The following is a 27687-nucleotide window of genomic DNA, read 5'->3' as shown; positions in this document are numbered from 1 at the left end:
CTAAAGATACACATCCCTGTTGAGGGGGGCGGGGTCACTCTCTCTCCATCAGAAAAGGGAGGGAGACGTGGAGGGAGAGAAAAAGCATCCAGAGAGATGATGAAGAAATAGGACCATTAAGGAATGAAAAGTGATGCAAGGGGGAGAAGGAAGACAAGGTCAAGGGAGGAGCGTGCCAGAGTGAGGACAGCGAGAAGGGCAGGATGAAGGAGGATTGAGGCGAGAGGGAGGAAGAGGCCAAGAACAGGGAGGAGAGGAAAAACTCTGGGCTGGGCAGGGAGGCAGGATGTGGACACAAGGTGAAAGGTTTCAGCAGGTCGTGTTGGCAGGGGGCTGCTACCCCATGAGAACGCTGCCGGGGTGGGCGAACACAGGCCGTGACGGGGATTGGAATAGGGAGGTGGCAGCTCAACTTGCTGAACCCATACATTGCTTCTGTAAAGGAAGCATTAGGCTATCTGCCCTCGGCTCAGGCACTCCACTGGAACCGATTAGTGAACTGACATCAAAGCCTGTGACACAGTTACTGTTGAACTCAGCCAATCTATTGCCATGGTGACTGTCTGGTGGGAGATGATTTGATGAGGACCCAGCCACTCTCTCCAGCTTATTAATCTGGCAAATCTGTTTCGGATAATCAGCCACAGCCAACGATTTCAGTGCAGGAGTCGGTTGTCTTGGTTCATTACAGGGCTGTGGTGGACAAAGGTGGCCAAACTGTGCACACTGGCATAAAGCAGTCTCACAATATACCGACACTCAGGTAGATATCAGTGTCTCCCATCACCCCCACACTGGCCAGCAATGCTCAGTTCCTCTCTCTTACAACAGTACCAACACATCTCACAATCATGCTTTGTTCCATTTCTGTACAGCTGCCCCTTTCCCTCTCTCAGGGGGAGATCTGTCCACTGATTGGTGTCCCTCTGCCTCTCTCTCAGGGGGAGATCTGTAGACTGACCAGTGTCCCTCTGCCCCTCTCTCAGGGGGATATCTGTACACTGACCAGTGTCCATCTGTCCCTCTCTCAGGGGGAGATCTGAACACTGTCTAGTGTCTCTCTATTCCTCTCTCTCAGGGGGCGATCTGTACACTGACCAGTGTCCCTCTGCCCCTCTCTCAGGGGGAGATCTGCAGACTGACCAGTGTCCCTCTGCCCCTCTCTCAGGGGGAGATCTGTAGACTGACCAGTGTTGCTCTGCCCCTCTCTCAGGTGGATATCTGTACACTGACCGGTGTCCCTCTGTCCCTCTCTCAGGGGGGAGATCTGAACACTGACTAGTGTCTCTCTATCCCTCTCTCTCAGGAGGAGATCTGTATACTGACCAGTGTCCCTCTGCCTCTCTCTCAAGGGGGGGGATCTGTACACTGATTGGTGTCCCTCTGCCTCTCTCTCAGGGGGAGATCTGTAGACTGACCAGTGTCCCTCTGCCCCTCTCTCAGGGGGAGATCTGTAGACTGACCAGTGTCGCTCTGCCCCTCTCTCAGGTGGATATCTGTACACTGACCGGTGTACCTCTGTCCCTCTCTCAGGGGGGAGATCTGAACACTGACTAGTGTCTCTCTATCCCTCTCTCTCAGGAGGAGATCTGTATACTGACCAGTGTCCCTCTGCCTCTCTCTCAGGGGGGATCTGTACACTGATTGGTGTCCCTCTGCCTCTCTCTCAGAGGGAGATCTGTAGACTGACCAGTGTCCGTCTGCCCCTCTCTCAGGGGGATATCTGTACACTGACCAGTGTCCCTCTGCCCCTCTCTCAGGGGGAGATCTGAACACTGACTAGTGTCTCTCTATCCCTCTCTCTCAGGGAGAGATCTGTACACTGACCAGTGTCCCTCTGCCCCTCTCTCAGTGGGAGATCTGAACACTGACTAGTGTCTCTCTATCCCTCTCTCTCAGGGGGAGATCTGTACACTGATCAGTGTCCCTCTGCCTCTCTCTCAGGGGAAGATCTGTACCCTGACTGGTGTCTTGGCCTCTGACTCAGGGGGATATCATACGATAAAGAAACAGAAGTAGTCCATTTGGCCCATTGTGGCTGTTCTGCAATTCCACCCTGAGCTAAACCATTCTCACATCTAGTTCCAAATTCCCTTATCCCTTGAAACCTTGACTAATTAATTCCTCTCAATCTCCTCCCAATGATCCGGCCTCCACAGATGTGTGTGGCAACGATTCCACAAATCCACAACCCTCTGGTTAAAGCAATTTCTCCTCATCTCTGTTTTAAATGGGTACTTTCTCATTCTAAGACCATGCCCTCTTGACCTGGATTCACCCACCAAGGGAAACATTTTGTTCACTTCTACTCTGTCCAATCCTTTCACCATTCCAAATGTTTCTATGAGATCCCCTCTCATTCCTCTCTACTCCAATGAATACAGTCCAAGAGCCAACAAACGTTCTTTATATGTTAGCCTTTGCATTCCAGGAATCATCCTGGTAAATCTTCTCTGTATTTTCTCCAACATCATTACATCCCTTCTAAGATAAGGGGCCCAAAGCTGCACATGAGGTCTCACCAGTGCCCCATGGAGCCACATCAACACTTCTTTACTCTTATACACTGTTCCTCTTGAAATTAATGTCTGAATAGCATTCACTTTCTTTACTGCCAATCCAATTTGGAGGTTATCCTTTAAGTTTTCTTTCACAATGACCCCCAAACCCCTTTGCACTTCCAAATTTTGAATTTTCTCCCCAAACAAATAATCTGCCTGTTTATTTCCTTTTCCAAAATGTACAACGGTTTATTTCTTAACATTGGATCTCATCTGCCATTTCTTTGCCCTCTCTCCTAAACTGTCCAAGTCTCTCTGCAACCTTTCAATTTCCCCAACACTTCCTACTCCACCACCTAACTTTTTTTTTCTTTTTTTATATTTCCCCCCCCGCCCCCACCACCTAACTTGATAACATCTGCAAACTTCGCCACAAAACCATTCACTCCATAATCTAAGTCATCGATATACGTTGTACAAAGAAGTGGCCCCAACATCGACCCCTGTGGAACACCACTAGTAACCGGCAACCGACCAGAACAGGATCCCTTTATTCCCAACCTTTGCCATCAGCCAATGCTCCACCCAATCTAATATCTTTCATGGAATTCCATTGGCTCTCATCTTATTATGCAGACTCTTATGTGGCACCTTATCAAAGGCCTTTTGAAAATCCAAATGAACAACATCCACAGCCTCTTCCTTGTCCATCCAACTTGAGATTTCCTCAAAAAATTCAATAGGTTGGTCAGGCAGGATCTTCCCTTCATGAACCCTGGCTGGCTTGGACCGATCATGTCATGCACCTGAGGTATTTCATAACCTCTTCCTTGAGGATCAACTCCAATAACTTTCCAAACACCAACATCAGATCAATAAGCCTGTAATTTCCTTTTTTCTGTTTTCCTCCTTTCTTAAACAGTGGAACTACATTTGCGACCTTCCAGTCCTCTGGAACCATGCCAGAGTCCATTGATTTCTGCAGAATCATGTCCAATGCCTCCACAATGTCCAAAGCCAACTCCTTCAGAACCCGTGGGTGCATCTCATCCAGTCCAGGAGACACATCTACCGTCAGTCCATTCGGCTTATTAAGCACCATCTCTCCAGTAATCCTGACTGTACTTAATTCTACTCCCCGAGACCTCTGACCATCAAGTATATGGCTACCGCCTTCCTCAGTTAAAAACTCATTTGGTTCCTCTGCCATCACTTTGTGACCCCCACTATAATTTCTCCAGCATAATTTTCCAATCGGCCCTCTATATCCTTTTGGATGTTATTTGCCAATTCCCTTTCATAATTCATCTTTTTTTCCTAATGACTTTCTTTGTCTTTTTATGTGTTTTTAAAAGTTTCCCACTAATTTTCCCTTCCTTATCTGCCCTCCCTTTTGTTTTTATTTTCACCATAACCTCTCATTACCCTCATTTGTGCCATTTTTTTCATTTATAATTTTATAATTTTCCTTTTTCTTGTATTATCCTGTACTGTCTTTCTTTCTTGTAGAAAGATTGTCCAATTCTGCTCTGCCATCGAGTTTACTTCTCCAGTCAATTTGGGCCAGTTCCTCTCTCTGTAATTTTCTCTATTCCACCGAAATATAGACTTACCTGAGATCAGCTTCTCCTTTTCAAATTTGAAACTGAACTCTATCACATTATGATCCCTACTCCCTGAGGGCTAATTCCCTAATTTCCTCAGGTTCATTACTCATCACCCAATCCAGAACCGCTGATCCCCTGCTGGGCTTATCGACAAGCCGCTCCGAAAGGCCAACCCGTAGGCATTCTCCAAACTCTCTATCCTGACATCCAGAACCTTCCTGACTTCCCCAATCCCCTTTCATGTTAAAATCCCTACAATCTTTTTGACATTTTCCTTCTGACATGCTTTTTATATTTCCAGGTGTAATGTCGTCCACCTCCCGGCTACTGTTTGGGGGCCTGGATATAACTCCCAATAAGGTCCTTTTACCCTCGTCATTTCTTCACTCACGATTCTACCCCTTCTGACCTATGTCCCCTTCTTTCTAGTGATTTAAAATCATTGCCTCCCATCAAGGCCACCCCCAACCCCCCCCCACCCTCTACCTACCTGGCTATCTTTCCTCTACACTGAGTACCCTTGGACATTCAGCTCCCAATCATATCCATCATTAAGCCATATCTCAGTGATGGCCACAGAGTCGTATCTTTCAATGTGTAACTGTCCAGCAAAGTGCTCTACTCTGTTCCTGACGCTCCGTGCATTCATACACTTCCCTTCTACCAGTATCTGTTACCGATTTTGCATCAAGTGATCCTGTCTTTTCACCTGCCTGTCCTTTTAGTTTTTGCTGCACGTTATTTTTGACTGGCTTAACTCCCCGATTCCCTTCAACCCTAATCTCTACACTCACATTGATTCCCAACCCTCCACCAAACTAGTTTAACCCCTCCCCAACCACTCCAGTAAACCTGCCCTACCTGACTCCATTATCTAAATTTAATTAAAGGATTTAAACTACCTCACCTGGCCTTACTTCTCTGGCCACCCACCCATCCGAGCCCCTGATGCCCCGAACACAGATCCTCAACCTGGCTGCCCGTTCGTCCCAGCTCCCGACACCTCAAATGATGCGGGTACTTAACACGATCAAAAGTAAGGTAATAGTCAACGGTCTAAATTTTACCCTAAAAACTGGTCCACAAAATTCGACTATTACATACGGTGGGTGATCTTTTTCATTATTGAAACTAATGCGAATTAGCAGTTTAAAAACTACTTACATGAATAAATATTATATACATGTATTTCTTAATATTTATATAAAATGAACATGTAGATGGATGTAATATTTTTTCACGTCTTGTGACTGACATCTGAAGTTTATCGTGTGGGGGGGTGGTTTACATTACACAAGTTTGTCCGGCCCTGGTCTGACCACATTCAGCACCTCTCCAGCACAACCCTGAACGGTTACCTCAGCATCTGACGCTGCCTGTTCTGCTGGCTACTTCTAGTTTGTTCTGCCTTTGCTGTGCAAAGTACATCAGGTCAAGCTCTTCACACATCAGGACAGAATTAACGGGAGAAAGAGGAAGCATGAGACAGTAAATCACACCTCCTAGATCCACAGTGCAATCGTGTTCCCAGAAGAAAAGGAGAGATAAAATGTAGGGCAGGGGAGGAGGTGAGGGGGGTGGTGGGACAAGTGTATTGAGAGGAGTGATGAGTGGGAAGGGTTGCAGAGACAGAGGACTGAGGGGGATGGAGAGAGAATGTCAGTCTTTCATGGCCCACATGTTTCCACATGAAGAAAGTGGGCACCCGTGGGTTTTGCACATCCATGTAGGAGGTTGTACATAATTGGGTAAGGAAGTGTGTGTGCATATTTAACGTGTGCCTGCCTCTGTCAGTGAGTTTACGGGTATGCATTTAATTCTGCTGTTCTTCGCGTCTGGTCTAACCCTGGACACAACCGTTTTGATTCACGCCTACTGGGGACATGACAGTAGTCTCACTTTACCTCATCAGAACCAGACCTGAAGATGAGCAGGTCGAAGGGAATGGCAGCCACAATATCGATGAGGAACCAACCCTTGAAGTAGTGGATGGCTATCTTGGCAGGGTGGCTCACCACCTCGTCGTTCTCGTTGACGTAGGTGGTGCGGAAGTTGATGATGATGTCGATAATGAACATGATGTCAACGATGAGGTCGACGATGGCCAGGGGGTTGCAAGAGTAGCCACACTCCCACCGCTTCTCCTCTTCCTGGTCATTGAGGAGGAAGGCAGCAGAGTAGGGCGTGAAGATGGCGGTGTATATCACCAACAGCAGGATCAGCCAGTCCCAGACCGCCTTGAAGGGGCTGTAGTGAAGGATGGTCCACTTGTGAATGCGAGGGGCTTGCAACTTATACTCTGGCAGCACATCTGCCCCCAGCGACAGGACCTGGAACAAAAACAAGGACAGGTCACCACGAGTTGTGACCTCAGCCAACTCGCAGGCTGAGTCTGTGGTGAAGAAGGCATTCGTTTCAAGAGGAATCGAATACAAGGGCAGGGATGTGATGTTGTTTTATCAGGCACTGGTGAAACTTCACCTGGAGTATAGTGGGCTCCTTGTTTAAGGATGTGCTGATGTTAGAGGCAATTCAGAGATTCACAAGTATGATTCCAGAAATGAAAGGGTTATCATATGAAGGTTCGGGTTAGGTTCAAACGCTCTTGGCCTTGCGTTGGAATTTAGGAGAATGAGGAGAGCCTCGTTGAAACATTTCGATTGTTGAAAAGCATGGACAGAGTAGATGTAGAAAGGATGTTCCCCAATGTGGGAGGGTCTAGGACAAGAGGGCACAACTTCAGGATTAAGAGCGTCAGCTTAGAACAGAGATGTGGAGGAATTTCTTCAGCCAGAGGGCAGTGAATCTCTGGAATTTGTTGCCACAGGCAGTTGTGGAGGCGAGTCATTGGGTGTATTTAAGGAAGGGATTGATTGGTTTTCAATTAGCCAGGGCATCAAAGGTTTTGGGGAGAAGGCTGGGCAGTGGGGGCCGAGTGAGGAAATGGATTAAATGGTGGGACAGACTTGATGGGCTGAATGGCCTATTTCTCCTCCTATGTCTTATAGTTTATAAAAGCTGGTGGGGTTTCGTCGTCAAGGCTTTCCATGAGATACTGTAACTTGTATGATCATTATCGATGAATCAATCAGGTGAAAGAAAATGTTCCAGGGGAGGAATTTGGGGAATGGGACTAACACTGATTCACTGGACAAATGGCCTCCTGTATCACTAGAAATAATATTTTGCATCAGTTTTTGCAGTAGAAGACACTATAAATATTGCATTAACAAAATTAAATGCCATTGCCTTCACTGGAGGATCTGTATTAGAAGCTCCGGCACAAAAGGCTGGTAAGTCCCCTGCACCTGGTGGTTTGCATCCTCAAATCCAGAAGGGGCTTCACAGACATTGGTTGTAATCTTATCAGACACTGGAAAAGTCCCGGAGGACTGGAAATCTGCCAATGTAATATCCTTATTCAAAAAGGATGGAGGTAAAAAAAAATAGGTAACAATAGACCAGCTGGCTGCACGCCTAGTGTTGGAAAAATGTAAGCATCAATTATTGAGGAGAACCTGAAAGTGATAACCTGATCCAGTAGAAACAGCATGGCATCACCAGGCAGGAGTGGGACACAGAGTCCCCACGGAACGATAGACCGATGGACATTCACCCCTCGTGCAATTCACAAATCACCACCAAAAATTCAAAGTCACACCATCAAAATTTACAAGGGAAAAGTAACCCAATAAACGCAAAAAGCCAAAGAAGCAACTGATTTTGTCAACTTTTGTCGAGGGTTAGTGTTCTGGAAAACTATGGTCTGGATGGGTTACTGGGAAGTGTCCCCTTTCTCATGCAGGGGGTTGGTGTAAGGGAAGAGAATGCTGGAGAAAATATACCCTTCCCACAGTCAGAAAGGGAAACAGGACAGGGAACCAAGAAACAACAGACTAATTAAATGTGCTCTTCTCCAAGAAGGGCTGAGAACATCTTGCAGAATGTACGAGATCACCGGGTTTCGAGAGAGGGAGGCCTGAATTAAATCAGTTGAAGTGCGGACAACACATTCAGGAAATTAACAGGATTGAATGCCAGTAAATCTCAGGGCCTAATCTACCGAGCGGAGGACGTAAGGAAGCAGCCTTAGAAATAATATAACAATTATAGTAATAAAGCTGGTTGTTCAAAATTCTGTAGGAAGCTGGAACCATTCCAATGGATTGGACAGTAGCTAATGAAAGGCTGTTGTACAATAAAGGATGTAGAGATCAAGGTGAAGTACAAAAGTCTGCAGGCGTGATCATACTAAGAACACAGAGATGCTCACGGTGTCCACAGGAGGTAAAGATGTATCACCAACATTTCAGGCCTGAGCCCTCAAACAAGGAGGAGCAATAAATGAGTCTTTCTCTGAGTGACCTTGACCAAGGGCTCAGGCCCAAAACGTCGAGAATATATTTTCATCTCTGTAGACGCTGTGAGACCAGCCGAGTTCCTCCAGCATCTCTCTGCTTTTATTATAGATCAGGTTGCCTGACATGAGTGTGGGCAAAATGCCAGTCCACAATTTAAGATGCATCGGCAGAGCATCAGATTAAAATCAACTTGGATCCACAAGGGGGAAATCTCATTTGACAAATTTACTGAAAGCTTTGAGGATGTAAATAGCAGTGTTGCTAAGGGAGATTTCCAGAAAAACTTTGACAAGGACCACATGGGAGATTAACAGCATAATTAAAGCCTGTGTGATTGGGATCAGGGGTGAGTGCCTGATGGGGTGGGGAGCAGGGTGGACAACAGAAACAAAGCGGAGCAGTAAATGTGTCTTTCTTGGAGTGACTAGCAGTGACCAGAGGGATTCCAAGTGCACACAAAATACACCAATGAGCAGGGAATTCAAGGTAATGACCCCAGGGTTGCAGACAGCACTAGGGGAGGGCAACACCGAGGGGGATGTGGGGATGCAGGATGATTTGGACCAGTTGAGGGGCTGGGCAGGTGCAGAACCATGTGGGGAAGTGCGAGGCTTTGAGGGTGGAGTATACTCCGAATGGCGATATGGGGAAAGGGAAGGTGCAAGGGGGTGCCTTTGTACACCAGCCCCTGCCGGTAACGGCGGAGTAGTGAGAGGAATAGCATGCAGGAGCAGGGACATCTTGCTGCAGCTCTTCAGAGGTGAGACTGGACCAAGCATTGAGCCCAGGCTTGATTTGAGCAAGGATGTTCTCACTCTGAAGGGATCAGTGAAGGTTCACCAGAGTGACTCGTGGGAAGCAGCAGTGATGTACAAGGAGAGATTGATTCAAACCATAGAAAACTACAGGACAAAGGCCCTTCACCCCATCTAGTCTGTGCCAAACTATTTTTCAGCTCATCTCACGACCTGCACCCGGTCCATAGCCCTTCATTCCTCTCCCATTCATGTACCTGTCCAAACTTTTCTGGAATATCAAAATTACCCTTGGATTCACCATTTCAGCTGGCAACTCGCTCCACACTCTCTCTGCGTGAAGTCGCCCTAGTATTCCCTTCAAACATTTCTCCTTTCATCCTTAACCCATGTCCTCTCATTCTCACCCCACACAAATTCAGGGGATGAAAGTCAACTTGCATTTATTCTATATCACTCAAAATTTTATACTGTCAAATTTCCCCCAATCTCTGATGCTCCAGGGAATAAAGTCCTAACCTGTGTAACCTTTCCCTGTGACTCACTTGCTCAAATCCCAGCAACATCCTAGAAAGATTTCTCTGTGCTCTTTTACTTGAAGAGGCTGTAATAACTAGACCAGGGGTTCTCAACCTCTTTTATCCTAGACCCACTTTAATTTTTCAAAAAAGCATACGCCCCAACATTAGAGGAAAAAGTTATATACCCAGAAGAAGTTTTAATTAAATCATTAATGCAAGTGCAGTTATGGTCAGGAATATACTGGACACATTTCATATTCATCTTCTAGAGGTTGACCTTCTTAAACACACATTTAACAATAGTCGTCACTTCAGTGGGAACCTCACCCATGACGCTGGCTTCAATTTTTCTGATTCGAGGGACTATTTTGTTAGTTTCAACTTTAAATCTCCATGTTTTGTCATTTCCAGTCAGTTTCTCTTAGCTTGTAGCAAATCACTAACAGCTCTGAAACCACATTCTCCTAAACAAGACGATGGAAAACCCATCAATAGTTCCCTTGCTAAAGTAGTCGAGTTAGACGGCCACATCCTGGTTCCTTTCACCTTGAACAGAGTTTTCACAGATTCATCAAGTTATAACTCAGATAATTCCTCTTGGTTTTGCACTGGGATTTCAGATAAATCCACCGGCCATGGTCGAGTTAAACCATCGCCTTTAAATCACAAAATCCATCACTGAAGTCAGTAACCAACATTTTCAAATGGTCACCAGTGATGTTTTTAACAGGATTAGCTACTTCACGCTTATTCAACCAATAGAATTGACTGAAATTTCTCATTGAGGTCATCTGGAATCCTTGTCGCTAATGAGATAAATGGGATGGATGATAATGAGACCGATAAAAAAAATTAAAATCATAATGTTAACCAAGGATTAAAACAGTCAAAACAAGAGAAACATTGGAAGATCAAAAACACATAACATGAAAATAAAAGGAGAAAGTGATTTTCCTTGGAAGTTCCCATAAATTGTACAAGGCATTGGTGAGGCCAAATTTGGAGTACTGTGTACAGTTTTGGTCACCAAATTATAGGAAAGATATAAACAAAATAGAGAGAGTGCAGAGAAGGTTCACGAGAATGTTGACAGGATTTCAAGGTTTGAGTTATAGGGAAAGGTTGTGCAGACTAGGGCTTTTTTCTCTGGAGCGTAGAAGATTGAGGGGGGACTTGATAGAGGTGTTTAAGATTTTAAAAGGGACAGACAGAGTCAATGTGGATAGGCTTTTTCAATTAAGAGTGGGGGAGATTCAAACTAGAGGGCATGGTTTAAGATTGAAGGGGGAAAATTATAAGGGGAACTTGAGGGGAAATTTCTTTATGCAAAGGGTGGTAGGGATGTGGAATGAGCTTCAGGCAGACGTGGTCGAGGCGGGATCATGGGTTACATTTAAGGAAAGACTGGATAGTTCCATGGAGAGGAGAGGACTGGAGGGGTATGGACTGGGCACTGGTCAGTGGGACTAGGAGGGTGGGGATTTGTTACGGCATGGACTAGTAGGGCCGAACTGGCCTGTTCTGGGCTGTAAGTGGTTATATGTACGGTTATATATAACTGTTTTGGACTAAGTGTTGCCAAGACAAGTCACATCTTTCACACCAACATAACAAGTTTATTTTTTCAAACCAACTTTTTAATTATTTCCCAAAATATTCTAAGCCCCACTAAAATAGTCTAAGCCCCACGCCCCATCAAAATATTCGCATCTTGTGGAACTCCTATAATTCCAACCGGACTGGACAGGGGAGATGTTCCTGATGACAAGGAGGCCAGGGCAAGCCAAGGGTGATGAGGGTGGAGGTAAGCCCAGCAAACCTCAACTATAGAGCGCATCTGAAGCCAGGTTGTTAAGGAAAATAATGAGATGTTGTTCTTGGGGCGAGAGGGCTCAGAAATGTGGGGGGAATTCAGGAGTGGAGGGTGATCCATCACAATCCTATTGAATAGCGAAACAGGTTTGAAGGACAGGGGTTTCGGTTTCCATAATCAAAGAGGCTATTCGATCGGTCAGTTAACCCCTCTGATCCTATTCTACCCACCCCCCCCCCAACCCCCCGCCAGCCCTCCGCTGTTTCCCAGCAACATGCTCTCTCCCCCTCATCAGGGTAGTTTCCAGCAGCTGGAAGCCCTCTGCACTGGCACGTCTTTGGAATGCAGGGAGGAACTGAAGCAGAGGGAGGAAATGTGTGGGGCCACATGGAGAACGTACAAACCGCGCAGGCAGTCAGAAGCCAAACCGTGAGGCAGCAACACTACCTGGTACAGAACTGTGACCCCCCTCCCCCCCAAACCCTTCCTCCGTTGGCTCGCCCAGTTGGTCTCCAACCTTGTAGCTAATGAGCAACGGTGCTCAATGGTCTTCAGTGTCTGTTTGTGTGCCGGGAGCAGAAGTACAGCCAGGCGATCAGACTTGCTGAATTGAGGTCGCGGGATGTCTCAGTCTGCGTTTTTCATGGTGGTGGAGGAGTGGCCAAATGTGTTGGGTCCCATGGACTCGCATGTGACAGGTTGGTGGTAGTTTGTCAGGTTGGCCTGATTGAAGTTCCCCACAATGATAGGGAAGGCATCAGGATGTGTTGTCTCGGGGGGGAGTCACGTGATGGAGTAGAAAACCCAAAGGCACTAACACGAAAATTAAAATAAAGTGAAAGTAAAGGTGGGAAGAAAATGGCAACGAAGAAAGAAAAGTCGAAAGCAACGGGAAGAAGAGAAGAAGAAAAGACATCGGAAGAAGAAGGTGAAGGCCTTACCTGTCCAAGGAGGCCGCTCCCTCAGGTCAGTCGAAGTCCCGAGCTCGGGACTGCAAAAATGGCTCGCGGAGCCAAGCAAAAGTGCGCAACCATGCATGCGCGACTCCTCGCGCATGTGCGATGCGCAAGACAAAAAAAACACTTGACGGGAGGGGGGACCAGCTGAAGACTTGATCTCCACAGCTGAGAATGACAGCCACAACACAACAACAAGAGGAGAACATAGAAAATAATGAGAACAAGAAAGAAGAGAGTAAAAAGAAATCAAAGAAACAACAGATGACCAACCCAGAGGAAGAAGAAGAGGAAGAACACAGAGAAATGGAACACACTCATCCATGGGGATTGGAGTGTTCTACCTTCAACTGGAAACAGCCGACTTTCTGCTGTCCCTTTTCTACTTGTTTTATCTGCACACTGGTGTCAGCAAACGCCAGGAATATGAATATGGGTTGAGCCAATTAATCCCCGGCATGAAATAGAAAAAATGGCAAGTCAATGGATATATTTTTTTTTAAAGAATATATGGAATCAGTAAAAGAATGGCAATCACAAGAATTTAGTGAAATAAAAAGTACAGAAGAAAAAATTAATAGATTAGAGATGGTCATGTCAGATATAGGAAAAAGAGTGGACAAGGTGGAAGAACGAGAAACAGCCGTAGAAATGGAAGTAGAGGACTTAAAAAAGAAATTAGAAGAATCTAATAAAAAAGTTAAAGAGACACAAGAGCTGTTAGCTCAGAAGATAGATATAATGGAAAATTATAATAGAAGAAATAATATAAAGATAGTCGGCCTTAAGGAAGATGAAGAAGGCAAGAATATGAGAGAATTTATAAAAGAATGGATCCCCAGGGTCCTAGGAAGACCAGAATTACAGGAAGAAATGGAAATAGAAAGGGCACATAGAACATTAGCCCCTAAACCACAACCACAACAAAAACCAAGATCCATTTTAGTAAAATTCCTAAGATATACAACAAGAGAAAATATATTGGAGAAAGCAATGAAGAAAATAAGAGAAGACAAAAAGCCACTGGAATACAAAGGTCAAAATTTTTTTTTCTATCCAGATATAAGTTTTGAACTCCCGAAGAAGAGGAAGGACTTTAATACAGCGAAAGCGATCCTATGGAAAAAAGGATATAAATTTATGCTAAAGTACCCAGCGGTACTTAAAATAGTTATTCCAGGGCAGCAAAACAGACTATTCTCGGATCCGGAGGAAGCACGAAAATTTGCAGAACAACTACAAAGCAGACAGAGAGATGAAGACATGTTACGAGAGCAAAAATGACCACGAACTATATGTATGTGTGTATATGGGTATATATATATTTATGTGTGTATGTATATATGTGTGTACATGAGTGTATGTGTATTTAAAAGAAAATATATAGGGTATAGATAAGAATTAATAAGGGAAAGAAAGGGAAGAGAGGAAGTAAGGAGGGAATTAAGAGAGTGACCTTTGATGTATATGAAAATTAAAATCTTTTCCGGGGGGGGGGGGGCTGGGTGGGGAGGAGTTACGATCACTACGAAATCAGTTGACGCTTGCGAGTGAATTCGTAAATCCAAATGGAGAGGGGAGATGTGGTTGCCCGACAATGGATAAAGGGCAACTCAGGAAGGGGAGGGGATAGTGGGGTTAAATAAATTTTAGATAGGAGAATAAGAAAAATGTTTGATGTTTTAGAAATGTTGTCTTATAAAGTGTTCAAAAAAAGAAAGCAGAAATGGATAAGAAGGAAAGGTGATGATGGAGAAACGGAAAGGGAAGATAAACAAAGTATGAAATGGCTACGCTGAACTATATGACTTTAAATATTAACGGAATACATAACCAAATCAAAAGGAAGAAACTGCTAAATTTACTGAAAAAAGAAAAAATTGATATAGCATTCGTGCAAGAAACACACTTAACTGAAGTGGAGCACAAGAAATTAAAGAGAGATTGGATAGGACATGTAACAGCAGCGTCATATAATTCAAAAGCTAGAGGAGTAGCTATATTAATCAGTAAAAATGTACCAATTAAAATAGAAGTGGAAATAATAGATCCAGCAGGGAGATATGTAATGATAAAATGTCAGATATATTCAGAGTTTTGGAATTTACTCAATGTATATTCTCCTAATGAAGAAGATCAAAAATTTATACAAGATATTTTTTTGAAGATAGCAGACACGCAAGGGAACATACTAATAGGAGGGGATTTCAACCTTAATTAGGATTCAAACATGGATAAAACTGGGAAAAAAATTAACAGAAAGAACAAAGTAACCAACTTTATAATTAAATCGATGCAAGAAATGCAACTTTTGTATATATGGAGGAAACAACACCCAAAGGAAAAGGAATATTCATATTATTCGGGTAGACATAAAACATACTCAAGAATAGACCTATTCCTGTTACCAGCTCGCATGCAAGACAGAATTAAGAAAACAGAATATAAAGCTAGAATATTATCGGACCACTCACCCCTGATATTGACAATAGAGTTAGAGGACATCCCTCCAAGAATGTATAGATGGAGTTTAAACTCCATGCTACTTAAAAGGCAGGATAACATAACATAACATAACAATTACAGCACGGAAACAGGCCATTAGGCCCTTCTAGTCCGCACCGAACCAAACACCCCTTTCTAATCCCACCTCCCTGCACAATGCCCATAACCCTCCATCTTCTTCTCATCCATATACCTGTCCAACCTTTTCTTAAATAATACAATTGACTCCGCCGCCACTATTTCTCCCGGAAGATCATTCCACACAGCTACCACTCTCTGAGTAAAGAAGTTCCCCCTCATGTTACCTCTAAACCTCTGCCCCTTAATTCTTAACTCATGTCCTCTTGTTTTAAACTTTCCTCCTCTTAACGGAAATAGTCTATCCACATCCATTCTGTCTATCCCTTTCATAATCTTAAATACTTCTATCAAATCCCCTCTCAACCTTCTACGCTCCAAAGAATAAAGACCCAATCTGTCCAATCTCTCCCCATACTCCAGATGCTTAAACCCAGGCAACATTCTGGTAAACCTTCTCTGCACTCTCTCCACTCTGTTTATATCCTTCCTATAATTAGGCGACCAGAACTGCACACAGAACTCCAAATTAGGCCGCACCAACGTCTTATACAATCTCAACATCACCTCCCAACTCCTATATTCCATGCAATGATTGATAAAGGCCAGCATACTAAAAGCCTTCTTCACCACCCTATTCACGTGAGTTTCTACCTTCAGGGAACGATGTACCGTTACTCCTAAATCTTTCTGCTCTTCTGTATTCCTCAATGCTCTCCCATTTACCACATATGTCCTATTCTGATTCTTCTTACCAAAATGAAGCACCTCACACTTATCAGCATTAAATTCCATCTGCCATTTTTCAGCCCATTTTTCTAAGCAGCCCAAATCCCTCTGCAATCCTTGAAAACCTTCTTCATTATCCACTATTCCACCTATCTTAGTATCGTCTGCATATTTACTAATCCAATTCACCACCCCATCATCTAGATCATTAATGTATATAACGAACAACAATGGGCCCAATACAGATCCTTGAGGCACACCACTGGTCACCGGCCTCCAACCTGACAGACAATTATCCACTACCACTCTCTGGCCTCTCCCTTTCAGCCAATGTTCAATCCATTTGACTATCTCAAAATTTATACCTAAAGACTGCACCTTCCTAACTAACCTTCCATGTGGTACCTTATCGAAGGCCTTACTGAAGTCCATATAGACAACATCCACTGCACTACCCTCATCCACATTCCTAGTCACCTCTTCAAAAAATTCAATCAGATTGGTCAAACATGACCTTCCTCCCACAAATCCATGTTGAGTGCTCCTGATCAGACCTTGTCTATCCAGATGTTTATAAGTACTATCTCTAAGAATTTTCTCCATTAATTTACCTACCACAGACGTCAAACTTACAGGCCGATAGTTGCCAGGCTTCCTCCTTGAACCCTTTTTAAATAACAGAACCACATGCGCAATGCGCCAATCCTCCGGCACTATCCCCATATCTAATGACATTTGAAAAATTACCGCCAGAGCCTCTGCTATTTCCTCCTTCACTTCTCTCAATGTCCTGGGGAAGATCCCGTCTGGTCCCGGAGACTTATCCACCTTTATATTCTTCAAAAGCCTTAAAACTACACCTTTTGTAATCTCTATATTCCCCATATTTACCCAATTTGCTTTTTTTATCCCACATCTCCCAATATCCTTCTCCTTAGTGAATACCGAAGAAAAGAAACTGTTCAATATCTCCCCCATTCCACACACAGGTTTCCACTCTGATTTTCTAAAGGACCAATTTTGTCTCTAGCTTTCCTCTTACCATTAACATATTTGTAGAACTCTTTTGGATTAGTTTTCACCCTGCTTGCCATAGTTTTCTCGTACCTTCTTTTAGCTTTCCTAATTCCTCTCTTAAGATTCCTCTTACATTCAATGTATCTTTCAAACATCTCCTTAACTCCATGCTTCTTATATCTAATGTACGCCTCCCTTTTTCTTCGAACCAAGTTTCCAATATTCCTTGAAAACCACGGCTCTCTCAAACCTTTTGCCCCTCCTTTTAACCTAACAGGAACATAAAGCTTTTGCACTCTCAAAATCTGATCTTTAAAAGACTTCCATCTCTCTACTACATCCTGCCCATAAAACAAATTGTCCCAATGCACACCCTGCAAGTCCTTTCGCATCTCCTCAAATCTAGCTTTTCCCCAATCAAAAACCTCAATCCTTGGCCCTGATTTCTCTCTTTCCATAATGACATTGAAGCTGATGGTATTATGATCACTGGACCCGAAGTGCTCGCCAACACTAACCTCCGTCACTTGACCCATCCCATTTGCCAACAGTAGATCTAACACTGCTCCTTCTCTGGTCGGTTTAGAGAATTCATTGAAAGACAAATTAAAATGTACTTTGAAATAAATATGGAATCAGTGAAAGATAAGTTTATACTATGGGACACAATGAAAGCGTTCATCAGAGGGCAAATAATAAGTTATGTAACTAAGATGAAGAAGGACTACAATCAGGAAACAGAGCAGTTGGAAAGGGAAATAGCAAATATAGAAAAAGAATTAGCAATGAAGGAAGACAAAACTAAAAGAAGAGAATTGGCAGATTAAAAAAATAAAATATGAAACATTACAAACATACAAGGTGGAGAAGAACATAAAGAAGACAAAACAGAAATATTATGAACTAGGAGAAAAAATGCACAAAATTCTAGCGTGGCAGCTTAAGACAGAACAAACTAAGAGAATGGTATTGGCATCAAGGAAAAAAGACAAGCAAATCACATATAATCCAACGGAGATTAATGAAAACTTCAGAGAATTCTACGAACAATTATACCAAACTGAAAACGAAGGGAAAGAAGACAAAATAGATGAATTTTTAACTAAAATTGAACTACCGAAATTACAAATAGAGGAACAAAATAAATTAACAGAACCATTTGAAATAGTAGAAATACAAGAGATAATAAAAAAACTACCAAATAATAAAACACCAGGAGAGGATGGATTCCCAATAGAATTCTATAAAACATTTAAAGATTTATTAATTTCTCCCCTCCTGGAAGTAATCAACCAGATTGATAAAACACAAAGCTTACCAGATTCATGCAAAACAGCAATAATTACAGTAATACTAAAGTCAGGGAAAGATCCACTCGCACCAGCGTCATATAGACCAATATCTTTAGTTAACACAGATTATAAGATAATAGCTAAACTATTAGCAAACAGATTGGCCGACTATGTACCAAAAATAGTAAATCTAGACCAAACTGGATTTATTAAAAGACGAACAACAGACAATATTTGTAAATTTATTAACTTAATTCATGCAGTAGAAGGAAATAAAGCTCCAACAGTAGCGGTGGCTTTAGACGCAGAGAAGGCCTTTGACAGAGTAGAATGGAATTATTTATTCAAAGTACTACAAAAATTTAGCTTACCAGAGAAATATATTAATTGGATTAAAGCATTATATAAGGGGCCATTTGCGAAAGTGACAGTAAATGGATATATATCAAAGCAATTTAACTTAAGCAGATCAACAAGGCAGGGATGCCCACTATCTCCCTTATTGTTCGCGTTAGCCATAGAACCACTAGCAGAACTGATAAGAACAGAAAATAAAATAAAAAGGATAAAAATAAAAGACAAGGAATATAAAATCAGTTTATTTGCGGATGATGTTATAGTATACTTAACAGAACCAGAAATATCAATAAAAGAATTACATAAGAAATTGAAGGAATATGGAGAAGTGTCGGGATACAAGATTAACGCAAATAAAAGTGAAGCAATGCCAATGAATAATGCGGATTTCTCAAAATTTAAGAAAGAATCACCATTCAGATGGCAAATGGAAGCAATGTGATACCTAGGTATACAAATAAATAAAAACCTCGGCCATCTATATAAACTCAATTATTATCCACTAATGAAAAAATTACAGGACGACTTAGAGCATTGGAAAGACTTACCACTAACACAAATAGGAAGGATAAACTGTATTAAAATGAACATTTTCGCAAGGATACAATACCTATTTCAGGCATTGCCAATACACTTGTCACAGAAATTCTTTTTATTTTAAATTTTTTATTTTTCACACCATAAACCACATTGACCATGTGGTACATACATTTTCCTTTTCAAATATATACAGTGCCATTTTCTCCATCCCCTCCCATCCCACCCTCCCTACCCCCCCCCCATCCATTTAAAGTACAAAATCTAAGATACATTAAACCAGTCAAACAATGTTGTCATTCAATAAAAATAAACAAGAAATTCCACTGAGTCAATTCTTTTCATTTCCTTCTCCTTTCGTTAATTTAGGTAGTGAATGTCCCCGGTAGGTTTTCTCTATTGTGTTTCATGTAAGGCTCCCATATTTGTTCAAATATTTCAATATTATTTCTTAAACTATATGTTATTTTTTCTAATGGAATACATTTATTCATTTCTATATACCATTGTTGTATTTTCAAATTATCTTCCAATTTCCAGGTTGACATAATACATTTTTTTGCTACGGCTAGAGCGATCTTAACAAATCTTTTTTGTGCACCATCCAAATCAATTCCAAATTCTTTGTTTTTTATGTTATTTAGGAGGAAGATCTCTGGATTTTTTGGTATATTGTTTTCTGTAATTTTATTTAATATTTGGTTTAGATCTTCCCAAAATTTTTCTACTTTCTCACATGTCCAGATTGCATGAATTGTTGTTCCCATTTCTTTTTTACAACGAAAACATCTGTCAGATACTGTTGGGTCCCATTTATTTAACTTTTGAGGTGTAATGTATAGCCTGTGTATCCAGTTATATTGTATCATACGTAACCTCGTATTTATTGTATTTCTCATCGTTCCAGAACATAACTTCTCCCATGTTTCCTTTTTTATCTTTATATTTAAATCTTGTTCCCATTTTTGTTTAGTTTTACTATTTGTTTCCTCGTTCTCCTTTTCTTGCAGTTTAATGTACATATTTGTTATAAATCTTTTGATTGTCATTGTATCTGTAATCATATATTCAAAGTTACTTCCCTCTGGTAACCTCAGACTGCTTCCTAATTTGTCCTTCAAATAGGATCTCAATTGGTAATATGCCAGCACTTTATCTTGAGTTATATTATTTTTATCTTTCATTTGTTCAAAGGATAAGAATCTATTTCCTGAAAAACAATTTTCTATTTTTTTGATCCCTTTTTTCTCCCATTCTCTAAAGGAAAGGTTATCTATTGTAAAAGGGAGTAACTTATTTTGCATCAATATTAGTTTTGGTAATTGGTAATTTGTTTTATTCCTTTCTACATGAATCTTTTTCCAAATATTGAGTAGATGATGTAATACTGGAGAACTCCTACGTTGTACCAATTTTTCATCCCATTTATATAATATGTGTTCAGGTATCTTTTTCCCTATTTTATCTAATTCTAATCTAGTCCAATCTGGCTTTTCCCTTGTTTGATAAAAATCTGATAGGTGTCTTAATTGTGCGGCTCTATAATAATTTTTAAAGTTTGGCAGTTGTAAGCCTCCTTGTTTATACCATTCTGTTAATTTATCTAGTGCTATCCTCGGTTTCCCCCCGTTTCAATAAAAATTTCCTTATTATTTTCTTTAACTCCTTGAAGAATTTCTCCGTCAAGTGTATTGGCAATGCCTGAAATAGGTATTGTATCCTTGGGAAAATTTTCATTTTAATACAGTTTATCCTTCCTATTAGTGTTAGTGGTAAGTCTTTCCAATGCTCTAAGTCATCCTGTAATTTTTTTCATTAGTGGATAATAATTGGCCGAGGTTTTTATTTATTTGTATACCTAGGTATCACATTGCTTGCATTTGCCATCTGAATGGTGATTCTTTCTTAAATTTTGAGAAATCCGCATTATTCATTGGCATTGCTTCACTTTTATTTGTGTTAATCTTGTATCCCGACACTTCTCCATATTCCTTCAATTTCTTATGTAATTCTTTTATTGATATTTCTGGTTCTGTTAAGTATACGATAACATCATCCGCAAATAAACTGATTTTATATTTCTTGTCTTTTATTTTTATCCTTTTTATTTTATTTTCTGTTCTTATCAATTCTGCTAGTGGTTCTATGGCTAACGCGAACAATAAGGGAGATAGTGGGCATCCCTGCCTTGTTGATCTGCTTAAATTAAAATTGCTTTGATATATATCCATTTACTGTCACTTTCGCCAATGGCCCCTTATATAATGCTTTAATCCAATTAATATATTTCTCTGGTAAACTGAATTTTTGTAGTACTTTGAATAAATAATTCCATTCTACTCTGTCAAAGGCCTTCTGACAGAGAAATTCTTCAAGGAGTTAAAGAAAATAATAAGGAAATTTTTATGGAAAGGGGAGAAACCAAGGATAGCACGAGATAAATTAACAGAATGGTATAAACAATGAGGCTTACAACTGCCAAACTTTAAAAATTATTATAGAGCCGCACAACTAAGATACCTATCAGATTTTTATCAAACAAAGGAAAAGCCAGATTGGACTAGATTAGAACTAGATAAAATAGGGGAGAAGATACCTGAACATATATTATATAAATGGGATGAAAAATTGGTACAACGTAGGAATTCTCCAGTATTACATCATCTGCTCAATATTTGGAAAAAGATTCATGTAGAAAGGAATAAAACAAATTACCAACTACCAAAACTAATACTGACGCAAAATCAGCTAATCCCTTTTACAATAGATAACCTTTCCTTTAGAGAATGGGAGAAAAAAGGGATCAAAAGAATAGAAAATTACTGTTCGGGAAATAAATTATTATCCTTTGAACAAATGAAGGATAAATATAATATAACTCAAGATACAGTGTTGGCATATTACCAACTGAGATCCTACTTGAAGGACAAATTGGGAAGCAGTCTGAGGTTACCAGAGGGAAGTAATTTTGAATATGTGATTACAGACACAATGATAATCAAAAAATTTATAACAAACATGTATATTAAACTACAAGAAAAGGAGAATGAGGAAACAAATGGTAAAACTAAACAAAAATGGGAATAAGATCTAAACATAAAGATAAAGAAAGAAACATGGGAGAAGTTATGCTCAGGAACTATGAGAAATACAATAAATACGAGGTTACGTATGATACAATATAACTGGATACACAGGCTATATATTACACCTGAAAAGTTAAATAAATGGGACCCAACAGTATCTGACAGATGTTTTCGCTGTAAAAAGGAAATGGGAACAACAATTCATGCAATCTGGACATGTGAAAAAGTGAAAAAATTTTGGGAAGATCTAAACCAGATATTAAATAAAATCACAAAAAGCAATATACCAAAAAACCCAGAGATCTTCCTCCTAAATAACATAAAAAACAAAGAATTTGGACTTGATTTGGATGGAGCACAAAAAAGATTTGTTAGGATAGCCCTAGCTGTCGCAAAAAAATGTATTATGTCAACCTGGAAATTGGAAGATAACTTGAGAATACAACAATGGTATATTGAAATGAATAAATGTATTCCATTAGAAAAAATAACATATAATTTAAGAAATAATATTACAATATTTGAACAAATATGGGAGCCATACATGAAACACAATAGAGAAAACCTACTGGGGACATCTACCACCTAAAATGACAGAAGGAGAAGAGAATGAAAAGAACTGACTCAGTGGAATTTCTTGTTTATTTTTATTGAGTGACAACATTGTTTGACGGGTTTAATGTATCTTAGATTCTGAACTTTAAATGAATGGGAGGGGAGGTAGGGAGGGTGGGATGGGAAGGGGGGGGAAAAACGACACTGTATATATTTGAAAAGGAAAATGTATGTATCTTGATCAAAGTGGGTTATAGTGTGAAAAATAAAAAAATTTAAAAAAAGGATGTGTTGTCTCATGGCATTATTTATAGTGCTCAGTCCCTTCAGAGCCAGCCTGACATTAGCCTGGGGCAGAATGCACACTGCATCCAGGATGATGGTGGTGAACTCCTTGGCTTCAAGTTGACCTTCTATATGAGGATTCTCAGGTCCCTTTTCAATTTTCTCCCCATGTAAAAAAAATATTCTACCTGTTTATTTCTTCTGCCAAGAGGTAGAAACCTGGTTCCTTCTATACTGTGGCTAGCAGCATTGGGCTGAATGGCCTGTTTCCATGCTGTATGTCTATATTGGATCACCATTCCCTATTCACTGTTTATTTACAACCTAGACTGAAAAATAAAATCAGCATCTTCATTCTGAAAGGTTTACCTTTTCGGTGGAAACAGATCAACTTCCTCTGTCCTTTGTGTGAATCAGAGATCGGATCATTATTAAACAGAGAATGTGTGTGCACCAAAGTAGAGAGAGAAAAACTGAATTTGGTGATAGAGATAACGTGTGTTCTCCTAACACCCAAGAGGAGGCATCAAATGAAACTGATTTTTCTATGTACTGTTCAAAGCTATTTTTAAGACTCTCCTCTGTCTGGTCTCCCAAGCAGGTGAGGTATGGATAGCTCCTATTCCCACCGAGCCCATAATGACGAGAGAGGGTCTCCATCCCACCAGTTCTGGCTGGCCCATCACTCCACACAGACTCATACAAACCCCCACCCCAACGTCAGCAAGGCAGTTGCCCGGTCTCTACCAAGGGGAGGATGTGGAGGGGTTGGAGCACTGACTGAGGTGGGAGGGATGCGTGGGGGAGGGTAGGGGTTGCAGGACTCACCGCTGTGGGGGCTGGGATGGGGAGGCTCATGACAGATCACTGGGACGGTGGATGTGGGAGGAGTTCCATGACTGACCAATGAAGGTCCCATGACCAAAGTAGGGCCTGGGGTGGCGAGGGGGTCTCAGGACTGACCGATGTTGGGGGGAGGGGGGAAAGCATGGATACTGAACCACCTCTAGGCCATGATATGATGTCACCTGAGAAATTTATCCGGTGTTGGCTCAGCACTGACACACGCTCCCTGTGACCACACTGGGGATTCTACCCAGCAGTGCAGCAGGAGGGCATCAGTATTGATGGCACTGTCCTGCAGATGAGACATTAAACCCATGCTCTGCCTACCCCTCAGGATTGTGGGTTGGAGGCAAAGCTCGGTCAGGATGCTCTGGCCAATGAGGTTGGCTTGTGATCGTGTGAAATTTAATGCAGACTGTTCACATAAATATTCTTCAAGCAACAAAAGAGAAAAGGGATCCAAATGTTGTAGGAAACATGTGGACCAGCAGCCAGTGACACATGGGACTGCACATGTTCTGAACCACTGCCCTCCAGACAGATTAACCAATCCCACAATGTGTGTGGATCAGATCCAAGCCCACAACACCAAGCAGGGACCATGGTGGAGTGTGGGCACCAGAGCTCCCAAAACAACCCCATCCTCAGAGACGGGGGCCAGTGTGGGGGGGTCTTCCTTCTATTTTCAGGACAAGACAAATGATATGAGTGAACATGCAAACGTGCTGGAGAAATTCTGCAGGTCCCGCAGCCTCCATAGGAAGGACAGGCCTGGGCCTTTGTCAGGTACAAGTAAGAATAGGCAGTGTGCAGATAAAAAGGTGGAAGGTGAGGGGAGGAGGAGGGAGGAAGGGACCAGAGGACAACCACAGACTATTAGAGCTCAGGCCCTAAACCTTGGTCACCCTTTACTCGCTACGGAAGCTGCATTACCCGCTGCATTTCTCCAGCACGTCTGTGTGTTGTACTCACACCCAGCAACAGTGGGCTGATGGGATACCCTCCAGTTCCCCAACAACCTCAGCCCCATCACGGACAAAGACCTTAAACATATGGTGGGGAGGTGGGGCTGAGGATATGGAAAGGCTGCAGGGGGACTTGGATAGATTAGAATGGGCAAAGAGGTGGTAGATTAAATACAGTTTTGGGAGGGGGATGATCAAGCACTTTGGTAGAAGAAATCGACGCGTGGACTATTTAGATGGGGAGAAAATTCAAAATTCTAATGTGCAAATGGACCTGTAGCCATCGTGCAGGACCCCCTGAGGTTAACTCCAGGTTGAGTTGGGGGTGAAGAAGCCAAATGCAGTGTTGGTGTTTGTTTCTAGAGGGGCTGTGTACAAGTGCAGGGATGTGATGTTGAGACTCTGTTGGGAGCTGGTGAGACCTCACGTGGAGACTGTGCAGTTTGGGGCTCCTAATTTGCAAAAAGATGTGCTGACGTTGGAGAGGATTCAGAGAAGATTCACTAGAATGATCCCAGGATGTAAGCGTTAGTATATGAGGAGCGTTTGTCAGCTCTTGGACTGCACTCAGAGTACAGAAGGGTGAGGGGGGCCTCGTAGAAGCATTTCAAATACTGGACAGAGTAGATGTGGCTAAGATCTGGGAGAATCGGACAGGAGGGCTCAACTTCAGGGTAAAAGCGCGTAAATTTAAAACAGAGTTGCAGATAAAATTCTTTCGCCAGAGGGTTGTGAGTCTGTGGAACTTGTTGCCACAGGTGGCTGTGAAAGTGAGGTCATTTGGTGTATTTGAGGCAGAGATTGACAGGGATTTGATCAGTCAGGGCAACAAGGGTTACGGGGAGAAGGCTGGGGAGTGGGGCTGAGTGGAAGGATTTATCAGCTCATGATTAGAATGGCAGGGCAGACTCAATGGGCCTAGTGATGTGGGTAGCACACAATCGGGTCATCCCCCAATTATCCTCCCAAGAACAGTGGGAGGCCCTGGGCATAGCAGTGGGTCCATGCTTGGAAAGGGAGTCCCCTGTGGGACCCTATGCAAGACAGTATTGGTGGGGAATGGTTTGCAGCTGCATGGAGAGAAGGCCGGGCGGGGGGCGAGAGCGGGGAGAAGGCCGGGCGGGGGGGCGAGAGCGGGGAGAAGGCCGGGCGGGGGGGCGAGAGTGGGGAGAAGGCCGGGCGGGGGGCGAGAGCGGGGAGAAGGCCGGGCGGGGTGCGAGAGTGGGGAGAAGGCCGGGCGGGGGGCTAGAACGGTGTGAAGGCCGGGCAGGCACGGGGTGATATGTGAGAAAGGGGACAAGGGCGACATGATGTGGGTAGAGTGATTCTCAAACGGTCTCTTGCCTCCTGGCTACCAGGGTCAGAAATGTCTGAGAGTGGTTCCATGATATTGTGGACGTGGAGGGTGAACAGTCAGAAGTGTCGGGACACAATGATGCTGTTACAAGGTGGATGAGGTCAGGCAACATAAATCTATGGAGCGAGGCATCCAATTAAAGTGCTGACTAAAGATTAGTGATGTAATCTCTGGATTATTTCTAGTGTCACATATCAAAGAGCAGAGAGGGGGAAGGATGAATGTTAGGTTGAAGGAACTATGGGGAAGGAGGGATTTCTCCATCACTGGGACATTTCTGGGGAAGGTGGGACCTGTGCAAGATGGTTGAGTTGCATCTGAACTAGAATCCTTGCAATGACATTTGAACATGGAACATCCCAGCACAGTAGAGGCCCTTCGGCCCATAATGTTGCACTGACCTAGGTCAACCTACTCCACATCCATAACCATCTATTTTTCTTACATCCATGTGCCTAAAAGTATTGAGTGTCCCTATTACGTTTACCAGCCTCCACCACCAACCCCGGCAATGCACTGCAGGCCCCCACCACTCTGTAAAAACACCTGAACTTTCCTACACTCCCCTTAAACAGACATCCTCTGGTATTTGCAATTGTCGTCCCAGGACACCAGTGTTGGCTATTCACCCTATCTGAAACCCTCATCACCTGCTACAGCTCTATTAGGTCACCTCTCGAGAGTTTTGTTGCAACGTTTACACAAGGACATCAATGGCAACTTTGTGGCCAGCCGTGGAAGCTCTGACCACCAGCTCTGTGCTAGAGGAAGTAGCCACCTTGTCTGCTGACTGTCATTGGCTGAAGCCGTTCTGTCTGCCTTGATTGAAGGAGGAAGGAATGCCACCTCCCAGAATTCCCACTCATCCATGAAGTGATTTGTTAAAAGTCCTGTTTCTTCCCAGAGATTAATTAAACTAATTGGTAATCTGGTCATGGACTGAGATCCAGAGCCAATCGTAATGAGGCATCACTGTGTTCAAACACTAATACTCTGGGTCAGTGCCCAACAGCTCCAACACACTCAGGTAATTGGCTAATGCTCCTATACAGCACTCCCCCCACCTCTGCTCACTTCACAGCAAGTCCTTCATCAGGTGACAGCATTATGGTGATTACATTATGCAATTAGCTAATTAGAGTAAAACCTTGCCTCACATTGTGTCCACCTCCAAGATATCCATCCTTTTGATGAGTGGAACCAGATGATGTTTCTGGGTCAGGATGAGGTGATGTTTGGCTGCTTCACCCATCAGCTGATGGGTTTGACATCAAGTGGCCCTCAGTGTCCACTCTGCCATCCTAGCCAGTACAGTTTGGGTGAGATCTGGGGAGAACTCCTCGGGTCTCCCAGGGCAGTGACAAAATTGGTTGGACAATCAAGCTCCCTCGACACAAACCCATCCAACTTTCCCAGGATAGAAGATACAGTGAGGAGCGGGTGAAACCTCCTCGACATGGACTCATCAAAGTAGCCAGTTCAGGTTACATCAATGCCCCTCTCCTCTGGTCTCTGAGTTCAGCCAGTGAAACGATGCTAGAAGTTGCTGGGGAGGGAGGGGGGG

The 27687-nt window shown here is 42.7% G+C and overlaps 1 protein-coding gene across 1 annotated transcript in view; it reads right to left on the bottom strand.

Annotated features, from left to right (window-relative positions):
* The window catches only part of kcnh6a (potassium voltage-gated channel, subfamily H (eag-related), member 6a), a 62958-nt gene that overhangs the window by 21688 nt on the left and 13583 nt on the right, over positions 1-27687 (bottom strand). Inside the window, exon 3 of the mRNA XM_069905236.1 lies at positions 6013-6438. Within this exon, the coding sequence (XP_069761337.1) occupies positions 6013-6438 (426 nt within the window). The remainder of the gene's footprint in view (positions 1-6012; positions 6439-27687) is intronic.

This window comes from Narcine bancroftii, chromosome 12 (genome assembly GCF_036971445.1).
Source record: "Narcine bancroftii isolate sNarBan1 chromosome 12, sNarBan1.hap1, whole genome shotgun sequence".
Lineage (NCBI taxonomy): Eukaryota > Metazoa > Chordata > Chondrichthyes > Torpediniformes > Narcinidae > Narcine > Narcine bancroftii.
Note: the sequence above shows the minus strand (reverse complement) of the source record. Positions and strands in the feature narration are given on the sequence as shown.